The sequence below is a fragment of the Magallana gigas genome, chromosome 7 (assembly GCF_963853765.1).
Source record: "Magallana gigas chromosome 7, xbMagGiga1.1, whole genome shotgun sequence".
Classification (NCBI taxonomy): domain Eukaryota; kingdom Metazoa; phylum Mollusca; class Bivalvia; order Ostreida; family Ostreidae; genus Magallana; species Magallana gigas.
In genome coordinates, this window is record NC_088859.1 from 52,602,695 (window position 1) to 52,613,967 (window position 11,273).

Consider the following 11,273-nt stretch of genomic DNA (forward strand, 5'->3'; position numbering starts at 1 on the left):
TGGATGCCACCAAAAGTTAACAGAATGATATGCAACTTGAACATTCCACGCACGAACCATACAGAGCCAGATGACGGTAGATGGCACTAATCAAAGAGAGACAACTCTTGTGTCGTTACAGGACCAGCACAGGTCTAGTGCTGGGGGTCAGCGTGGGAAATATCAGACACACAACGAAATCAAAGAGACAAAGTTGTGCGTTTCAATACATAATTTCAACCCCCCTTCCAAATTACCCTCCAATTGCCATTGACCTTTTTATTGCAAATGTTTAAACACATCTGGATGAGAAGATGTAAAGGTGTGTTGTCTGCTTTATGATTGACGTCACAATCACTCTTTTTCAAAAATTATCAAAAAATGTCATGTCATTAAACAAGGCTCGAAGATGAAAAAAAAATAATCATACAAAGGATCACCTGACAACTAGAGACAAATTTGTCAGCTCCCTTTCCATACCAATGTTTGTGTTTTGTTTTTAAAATGTTACACCAGAGAATTTCTTCTTATGAGTCATAAAAATGATAAAATAAATAACAGGAATTGTGTACAGTAAAACACTCTTATAACTAAGTGTCAGGGACGGGCCATTTTGCTTGTTTATAAGCGTAATTCGCTATATCCGTCAAGTTTACAACATGTAGTAAAGTAACATGGAATGGAAATCCTTTGCTGTAATTGCATTTCATTATAATCATGTTCGCTATAACCATTATTTACTGTACATTGAAAACAGTGTAAGTTTACTTGTGTGGGCCCTGTTAACCCAGGCCATTACATCTCGCGAACCCACAGAGAAGAAGTTATCTCATAAAAATCTGTCTTAAATAAATAGTACATAAGTTATCAATAACACAGACATGGCAATATGTTAATCCAATTCCACAGGAGCTGGAGTGGGTGTGGGGGCAGAGCTTTGTGGGGCAGGTCCCGGGGTAGGGCCACCAGATGACCTAGATTGCTGCATAGACTCCTCGTCTTCATCACCTCCCATGATGCTCTGCAGCAGATTTCCTGCAATCCCGCAAAATCATATTGTTAAGATGTTCAGAATATCATAAGGAGCTTTGAAAAATTTTAAGTGCGTAATTACTGTGGATTCATGAAAATTCGTGGGGGCCAATTTTCGTCGATTGCTAAAATTCTATAGATTCGTGAGGACACAATTTCATGTGTTTTCTTATATCAACAAAAGGATACATGACTTTATAACCCATATTAATTCATGGAGGTTTTTTATTAATGGTTAAGAGGTACCCATGAATCCAATGAAAATTGAGCCACCACGAAATCTAATGATTCCACAGAATTGTCACCTTTTAGACAAAAAGAACTTCAAATGCTTGAGCTAATATGTGTTTGTTTACCTTAATTCTTATCTATATGATATAAAAGATTGTTATGTAAAATAATATGAAAGTTGTTCACAATATGGATCTTTTATTGCTTTCTCCATACATTTTCTATATTGTATATATATTTTCAAACTCTTTGGACTGATTTAGTATGGTTTCGACACATTAATCACAGAAAATTTGTCCATTTTTATTGTCTGTAATGAATCTGTTCTTGCAAAATGATTATCATACTCTTCATTTCAAGGAATTGGTAAAATACATTTAATATACCGGTATAATGGATAATAAAAATGTACTTAGAAGCTTTCCAATAAAGGAATAATTATTGGTATTGATAAAAATAAGAACATTTTGTCTTACCAAGAAAACCCTGAGATTGTTTTGGGGGAGGGGGGAGTCCAAAAAATAACTGTCCTATTTGGTCTAAATACTGAAAATAAAAACAAAGTACACATGTAAGTACAAATGTATATGAGTGGACGGGGAGGGTTTTATCAGAGTATGAACACTGATTCTATTTTAGATAGAAGACCCACCTCTCTATAGGAAGGATCTCGGTTAATTGATGTTTGGTATTTTTCACATAAAATAGAAAACACAGCTACTCTTCCTCTGTAAAAGGAAAAACACAAGATGAAAAAGTAATTCCAGATAATAAAACATATATATCATATTATTAGTATAAACAATGCAGTATATTGAAGTAAGCTGTATCATTTAGATTTTTCTATCAGTCTTTACTTTCCCTCACAATTAACATTTATGGAAGCTGTTTGTCAAACAGCTGTAATTAACACCAAGTCTTCACCAATTACACGAACAGAACATGAATAATCCATCTCATCTTAATCTGAGTGAATTGGTTGTGTCAGTAATTGAGTTGATAAAGTTCGAAATTTCAAAGATTGAGTCTGTTGAGTTAGACATCTCAGTTTTAGTCTGTTGAAATAAATGTCTCAGTGATTGAGTCTGTTGAGATAAATGTCTAAGTGACTGAGTCTGTTGAGTTTCAGAGATTGAGTCCAATGATTAAATGTCTCAGTGACGGAGTCTGTTGAGTCCCAGTAGTTGAGTCTGTTTAGTCTCAATCATTGAGTCTGTTGAGTCTCAATGATTGAGTTTGTTGATTATATGTCTCAGTGATTGAATCTGTTGAGTCTATTGATTGAGTTTGTTTAGTCTCAGTGATTGAGTTTATTGAGTCTCAGTGATTAAGTCTGTTGAGTCTCAGTAATGGAGTTTGTTGAGTCCCAGTTGTTGAGTGTGATTAGTCTCAGTGATTGAGTCTGTTAATTATATGTCTCAGTGATGGAGTCTGTTGAGTCCCTGTGGTTGAGTGTGTTTAGTCTCAGTGATGGAGTTTGTTGAGTCTTAGTGATTGAGTACATGAAACAGTACTCACCCTTCCACTGCCAATAGTAGGAACCACAGGAAGTTAAGGAGGGGGTGTACATAAGGGGGGCCACTCTGTACATCGGGGTGGTTCTCTGTGTATTTAACAAACGCCACCTGAGCTGTGTCCTTGTTTCTCAGACATAAAAATCTGAAAGAGAGTTGAGGGACTATATAAAACAAAGAGATGTAGGGCTATCAAGCAGGAAAATATGAAACAAAGAGATGAGGGGCTATCAAGTAGAAAATATGAGACAATGAGATGAGGGGCTATCAAGCAGGAAAATATGAAACAAAGAGATGAGGGGCTATCAAGTAGAAAATATGAAACAATGATATGAGGGGCTATCAAGTAGAAAATATGAAACAATGAGATGAGGGGCTATCAAGTAGAAAATATGAAACAATGATATGAGGGGCTATCAAGTAGAAAATATGAAACAATGAGATGAGGGGCTATCAAGTAGAAAAATATGAAACAATGAGATGAGGGGCTATCAAGCAGGAAAATATGAGACAATGAGATGAGGGGCTATCAAGTAGAAAAATATGAAACAACGAGATGAGGGGCTATCAAGCAGGAAAATATGAGACAATGAGATGAGGGGCTATCAAGCAGGAAAATATGAAACAATGAGATGAGGGGCTATCAAGCAGGAAAATATGAGACAATGAGATGAGGGGCTATCAAGTAGAAAAATATGAGACAATGAGATGAGGGGCTATCAAGTAGAAAAATACGAAACAATGAGATGAGGGGCTATCAAGCAGGAAAATATGAGACAATGAGATGAGGGGCTATCAAGTAGAAAAATATGAAACAATGAGATGAGGGGCTATCAAGCAGGAAAATATGAAACAATGAGATGAGGGGCTATCAAGCAGGAAAATATGAAACAAAGAGATGAGGGGCTATCAAGTAGAAAATATGAGACAATGAGATGAGGGGCTATCAAGCAGGAAAATATGAAACAAAGAGATGAGGGGCTATCAAGTAGAAAATATGAAACAATGATATGAGGGGCTATCAAGTAGAAAATATGAAACAATGAGATGAGGGGCTATCAAGTAGAAAATATGAAACAATGATATGAGGGGCTATCAAGTAGAAAATATGAAACAATGAGATGAGGGGCTATCAAGTAGAAAAATATGAAACAATGAGATGAGGGGCTATCAAGCAGGAAAATATGAGACAATGAGATGAGGGGCTATCAAGTAGAAAAATATGTAACAATGAGATGAGGGGCTATCAAGCAGGAAAATATGAGACAATGAGATGAGGGGCTATCAAGTAGAAAAATATGAAACAATGAGATGAGGGGCTATCAAGCAGGAAAATATGAGACAATGAGATGAGGGGCTATCACGCAGGAAAATATGAAACAATGAGATGAGGGGCTATCAAGCAGGAAAATATGAGACAATGAGATGAGGGGCTATCAAGCAGGAAAATATGAGACAATGAGATGAGGGGCTATCAAGTAGAAAAATATGAGACAATGAGATGAGGGGCTATCAAGTAGAAAAATACGAAACAATGAGATGAGGGGCTATCAAGCAGGAAAATATGAGACAATGAGATGAGGGGCTATCAAGTAGAAAAATATGAAACAATGAGATGAGGGGCTATCAAGCAGGAAAATATGAAACAATGAGATGAGGGGCTATCAAGCAGGAAAATATGAAACAAAGAGATGAAGGGCTATCAAGTAGAAAATATGAGACAATGAGATGAGGGGCTATCAAGCAGGAAAATATGAAACAAAGAGATGAGGGGCTATCAAGTAGAAAATATGAAACAATGATATGAGGGGCTATCAAGTAGAAAATATGAAACAATGAGATGAGAGGCTATCAAGTAGAAAATATGAAACAATGATATGAGGGGCTATCAAGTAGAAAATATGAAACAATGAGATGAGGGGCTATCAAGTAGAAAAATATGAAACAATGAGATGAGGGGCTATCAAGCAGGAAAATATGAGACAATGAGATGAGGGGCTATCAAGTAGAAAAATATGAAACAATGAGATGAGGGGCTATCAAGCAGGAAAATATGAGACAATGAGATGAGGGGCTATCAAGCAGGAAAATATGAAACAATGAGATGAGGGGCTATCAAGCAGGAAAATATGAGACAATGAGATGAGGGGCTATCAAGCAGGAAAATATGAGACAATGAGATGAGGGGCTATCAAGCAGGAAAATATGAGACAATGAGATGAGGGGCTATCAAGTAGAAAAATATGAAACAATGAGATGAGGGGCTATCAAGCAGGAAAATATGAGACAATGAGATGAGGGGCTATCAAGCAGGAAAATATGAGAAAATGAGATGAGGGGCTATCAAGCAGGAAAATATGAAACAATGAGATGAGGGGCTATCAAGCAGGAAAATATGAGACAATGAGATGAGGGGCTATCATGCAGGAAAATATGAAACAATGAGATGAGGGGCTATCAAGCAGGAAAATATGAGACAATGAGATGAGGGGCTATCATGCAGGAAAATATGAAACAAAGAGATGAGGGGCTATCAAACATTATTAAATGGCTGAAGCAATCAACATAAATGTAACCATAAGTCTTGCAAATTTCAATAGACAGGGGAAGTTCCAATCCCATGGTTTTATATGAATCATTTCACTAACTGGAAAAAGAAAATATGTTTTCTATTTTCAACCATGGTTCATATAAGTATGCCAAAACATTATCTTACTCTGGTTAGCAGTTTTTATTTTTTAAACCATTATTTTTTTATTGTGTATTTGTGAATATTTTTAAAACCTTTGACTTTGGTATGCTAGCTATTACTGTCATTTAATGTAACAAATGGTGAAGAGTCAATTCTTGTTCATGACTCTTACTCAAGGCCTCTGGCGTACCGTGCCAGAGCTCTAGCCAATGAGCTACTGAGACGCGATATACTGACTGACATTTACGCACAGGTTAACCTGGTGACTTTCGGATACAATGAGTTAAACAATTTTCTCTGGAACTTACTGTAAAACAGCTTGTGCTATAAACAGGTCCACTTCATTAGGAAACCCTTTCTGTACATGGCACTCGACTAACATCAAGGCACAGTTCTTGCCATCTTGTGAGTGTACCAGATGGTACCTGGCTTGAACATAATTTTTTTCTACAAAAGTAACAACTTTTACTTCAGAATTCTATCAAAAAAATAACAATTGGTAAAATGTAAAGAAAAATGTCATACAAAGTACAGCAGAATTCTTTCAACTTCACAAGAGCCCCATATAACTTTCTTAACACGAGATATTATATACCTATTTGCTGGCAGTAAGGATGATAGCAGATTTATTGTCCCCTGCGACAGCATCTATTTCACGAGGCAAACCCAAGGAAAATAGTTGTTGTCAAAGGGGACAATAAACTTACTATTGTCCGATTAGTCAGAAAATAGGTATTTCATTATACTGAAGAAAACCTTATTTGTCGGCAATGCAGATTTTCTTGATAAACACATTAGATATATCAGACTTTGAATTCAATGTAGGATCATGTCAGAGGTGTTCTGAGTTTTAAATAGAGGAAAATCGAATGCCACTGGTGAATAGTTTCTATGACAAAACACCATGGACAGATAGCACAGAAGCTATTTCATAGTTACCGTAGATAGAATAGCATGTATATTTGTTGTAATTTTACATAGAAAGTCATAACAGAGGTAACTATATAAACATGTATGACTTGCTCTACAAATTACTTCTTCCCAACTTTTATATCTAAATGTGAATTTTGACAATATACATTTACTGCATGATGGTGAGAGAAATATGAAGATTTATTCCCCCAAGAAAAACCATATTTCCCAAGGGCTTTGCTTGAAGGAAATATGATTTTTCTGGGGAAATAAGTCTTCATATTTACCGAACATCCATATAATAAAAGTTTTATTATACAGAACAACATATGGTGTTATAAAATATGCCGATTTCTAATTTTCTAATAATTTTTTGACTTTTCAAAAGCAATAACATTGTAACTGTTAGGTTTTTTTTTTTTATTGTCTCTCTTTTCTTTCATAAATTTGAATCAATTAGAGTAAAATTAGTTTTTGTAATATGAAGAGAATTTAAATGATTAAATATTTTTTATTTAATCATATTTTCAACATTGCATGCTCATATTGAATTTTTCATATCTTTGGAATGAAAAATCCCAAGATTTCTGAAGAGGTGAGACAAGTTATTAATTAACGGGAGACACAACATTTTGTTCATCTTGTCACGTGACTTTCTAGACCAATCAGATGACACATTATACAGAATAATCATATTGTGGTATAGTAAAACTTTTTCATATATACTCTTTGAATTGATTGTATTTGTTACCTACAATAGCTGTTACAAGGGGGATAACTCTAACATGTTTTGAGTAAGCCCTGTTTTAGATTGTGTTGAGTGGATACATCATACATGTACCAGGCAACTCACCCTCCCAGAAAGACAGTCCCAGTTTTTGGTGGAGGTCTGGATGCCCTCGCTTGTGTTCCGCACTGACCTTCATGGTCCAATGAACCGCCGATACTACAAACGTTTGCCTCTCTTCACTGTTGGGTGTCATTTCTTTAAACAATGTTATTATTTTTTCTGAAAAATTAAAAGTATGATTTCAGTTAAGACAGAGCATTTGGATGATTTCAAATAATTGAAATTAAAATTTTAAAATTCCTGCTTGCCACTATACAAAGACCCTGCAGAATAAAAAGGCAGGATTGTTATTCCCGAAACTCCTGTCCTGTATGGGTTTTAGAACAGGTGAGAGTTCAGCTTACCTATAATATCCTCAGACACTGGTGTCTCCGACTGATTCAAGAGCTCGATTAAAAGGGAACACAAGTCTGTAAAACTGGATATCTATAAAATAAACAGAAGGATTATACAAACTGAAATTAGATTTAAAGAGGCAGGATGGAGAACAAATTATAAATGTAGTAATGTACCCATACAACAGACCAATTAACTGTGTGCATTAAGATTACTGTCTACAATTCCTACAAGAACAACAAATTATAAATGTACTCATACAACAGTCCAATTAACTGATTAACTGTGTGCATTGGGATTAGAGACTTAGAGTCTACAATTCCTGCTAATAGCTGAGATTCTGGAATGAGTTGTTTAACTTGATCTTTACCTGGTCATATTTCTTCAATGTTAGAGCACCATGGTAAAGAAGACTGGCAGCTTCTGCATACTTCTTCTGTCCTTTATATCTAAAGTTCAATAAAGGAAAGTTACAAGTAAGTAATACAAAACATAATCTAAACTTCTGTGAGATCAATCTAAATCAAGCAGGTAAAATCAAGTCTTCCATTAATTCCTTAATCATCTTAAATACCTATATAAATTTAATGTGTTTTACATGAAAACAAATTTTATTGTACATCAATTTCCAGGGTGTGTTTCTGAAGACAAGAATCATTATGGTCACTGATATTGTGTTTACCATGACGGCTAATCATGTAAAACATGCATAAGCTTGGAGTGAATTTACCTTAATTCCATAAAAAATTTCATTTTTTTTTTCTCAATGCATCAACCTGACCATGTCTCTAATAAAATAAATTTTTGCAACTTCTCATCTATTGACTTCACCGGGAATTGTCTAATGGTCAAAATTTTTTTTTTTTTTATATTTTCAGTATACGAGACACTAGCCTCAAGTTCAACTTCAAATATTATGACAATGGTGGTTCTTACTTCTTAGAATACACTATCAATGCATACAGACTGGTAATTTGCAAGAAACATCTCATTAAATATAGCAGGTTTTAACTATGATTTTTCATACAAGTATATAGAGGACTCTGAAAGCAAGCATACACAAGTGGGTCATAATGGTGGGCAAATGAACACAATTTAAATCTTTTACATATTACTAACTAAAACTCTGTTTTCTGGCACACCTTTTGTCTTCAGAATTTGTTTTGTAAGTGAGGCAGCTCACACATGCAGCAAAATAACAAATCCAAAGCTATAGAAAGATACACATTCATCCAAAAAAAATTTCAAGACTACATCTCAGAAATAATTCTTCACAGCCATAGATCATTGAAATGATTGACTGATCCTTCATTAAAACTTCAAAAATAATTGGGTTATTGCTGAAGCTTCATTTTAAACTCATATAGGTTTTTTACATTTTCTTTTTTACTTACTGTAGATTCCTAATTAAACACGAGGAATTAATATCCACGTAAAATCGTGAGAAGCATCCTATGCGGATTTTAAAATCTCGACATTATTTTCTGTGCATTGAAAACTATAAGACATATGGAGAAAAGTTCCACGTTCGCGATTTTATATTCTGGCAATTTGATACAAACCGTGTGATCAGAAATTAAGTACTCGTGTAATATAAGGAATTTGCAGTATTGGTGTACATGGTGTAGAGAGGTGATTGACATTGTCTTAGGCCTAAAAAAAAAAGTTGTGTGTTTATGGTAACCCGACCTAACCTACAAAAATGTCCCGATCCTACCATTTTTAGATGTCTGTTTTTATCCGATTGTGAATTTTATATTATTTCTATTAAAAAATCCGTTTTTAAATATGTCACAAACAAATTCTTAGGATTCATGCAGAAAAAATATGATAAAATAAAAAAAAATCCCTACCTACCTAACCCAATTTTTTCATTATTGTTACCCTAAACACACAATTTTTGGTGTCCGGTCAAGTCGTACACAGACCAACTCGTATACAGGTCAACTCGTATACAAAATTTCCGCATAGAAAAACGAAAGTCAACTCGTATACAAAAAAATTCCCGTATACATAACCGTTACAAAATCGAAATTCAACTCGTATACAAAAATTCCCGTATATTTAACAGAAAGTCAACTCGTATACAAAGAATCACCATAATTTTAAAGTCAACTCGTATACAAAAAGTTAGAAACAAAACGTAAAAGTAATTTAAAAGTAACTTAAAAACACTTGGTTTCTTGTAATAAAATTTATTTATATTTTGCTTCCGTATTTCAGCTTAAAAAGGACAAATAAGAATAAAATGGATGTTATCAACTTTTACAAAGATTGCAAAATGCATACATGTATAATTGTGCATTACCATTAAACTCGGTAACGATGTGAAATTACAACAACAAAAATAACGATAATTAATTGTGTCAATCCGATCATTATTATTTGCTAATTCTACACATCAAAACAATAATTGTTAAAACAACAAGCGCGGTGTCTCTTGCTTCTCCAAACGGATGACTTCTCAAAGGCTAATTAAGATACTCCTCATTATTTTGTTTGAAAAAAAATATCCAACTTTCAGCTTTTATATATCATTTCCCAAACTTCTTTCAACATGGTACGACACCTGTGTGTTTCCTGTCGACGAACTGTAAGTAACATACCATTGATTTATAAGTTAAAAATTTGTTTATTTATATAATGAGTAAAAATGAAAAGTGAATATAAAAGTCACATATGAATTTCTTTTTTACCACCTATTTTATATGCGGAATTTTTTGTATACGAGTTGACTTTTAGTTTTTTATGCAGAAATTTTTGTATACGAGTTGACTTTCGGTTTTTTTATGCGGAAAATTTTGTATACGAGTTGGTCTGTGTACGACTTGACTGTAAATCCAATTTTTTTATAGGCCTTAGCTACTATTCACAATCTGTAATAATTAAACTAATCTGCTATAACCGTAGCACTGTAAAAAAAATAAAACCCACCAAGATGCTTCCATCAACCTCGGTGAGATTCATCCATATTAATAATTCTGAAACAACTTTTCTTTGGAAGAGACAACAGTTTATAATTTTTAGTCTCAATGAATCTCTGTGAGATTTAAGGCTAACAACTGATCAACTGTAACTGTCACACAATCAACATGATCAAATGACATGTGTTTTTTTTTCACTCAAAAAATAAATAATAAGCAGCCTAAATATCTCATATATCAGAAATAGCATAGCATATGCTTTCCTTTTTAGCCACTCTTTTGTAAATTATAATAGTTGTTAAGTAGAAACTGAAAGTAAAAAAACAATTTAACACAACAGGAAGTATAAGGTTTAGGAGCATATAGCGACATTTCATATCGTAGTGACGCATTTATTCATTGATTCGGAGTTTTGGTGTTACAATATTACCACGGTCAGTGTTTAGATGAAATGATGAAATTGGAGAATATCTGAAACTGGAGTATATCACATGTTGGCATTTCACAAACCGCGAGTACATCAAAATGACGAATACACACACTATAAACAAAATAACTATCACCTGAAATATAATGTTCTGTACATCTGATGTGCCTCGTAATAATTTCCAGCTTCCACACATGATTGACACTTCGCCAAAACACGTTCTATTCCTCCACTTCGGCGATCGGTCGCCATCTTTTGACGCAACTATAATTGCTATTCCTTCAATGAAACGATGAACTTATATTTGAATTTATTAGTACTTTTTGAGTAATAATACTCACGTTCAATTTTTAAAAACTTGAGTGCATTTTATACT

At 34.2% G+C, this 11,273-nt stretch overlaps 1 protein-coding gene across 1 annotated transcript; it reads right to left on the minus strand.

The window, feature by feature from the left end:
• Positions 1 to 731: 731 nt before the first annotated feature.
• Positions 732 to 11,191, minus strand: LOC105341015 (Golgi to ER traffic protein 4 homolog). The gene is made up of 9 exons (XM_011447293.4): positions 11,034 to 11,191; positions 7,917 to 7,995; positions 7,555 to 7,636; positions 7,214 to 7,369; positions 5,757 to 5,895; positions 2,761 to 2,901; positions 1,895 to 1,970; positions 1,719 to 1,788; positions 732 to 1,014 (listed from the first exon to the last, which is right to left on the minus strand). Exons 1-9 carry the CDS (start codon positions 11,147 to 11,149, stop codon positions 872 to 874), a joined length of 1,002 nt encoding a protein of 333 aa, XP_011445595.1. The 5' UTR covers positions 11,150 to 11,191; the 3' UTR covers positions 732 to 871.
• Between the last annotated feature and the right edge of the window lie 82 nt (positions 11,192 to 11,273).

Coding starts and splice junctions, on each gene's coding strand:
- LOC105341015 (XM_011447293.4), bottom strand. CDS start 11,149: ATGGCGACCGATCGCCGAAGTGGAGGAATAGAACGTGTTTTGGCGAAG. Junction 7,637..7,916: donor CATTGAAGAAATATGACCAG/GTAAAGATCAAG, acceptor TTTATTTTATAG/ATATCCAGTTTTACAGACTT. Junction 5,896..7,213: donor GGGACTGTCTTTCTGGGAGG/GTGAGTTGCCTG, acceptor TTACTTTTGTAG/AAAAAAATTATGTTCAAGCC.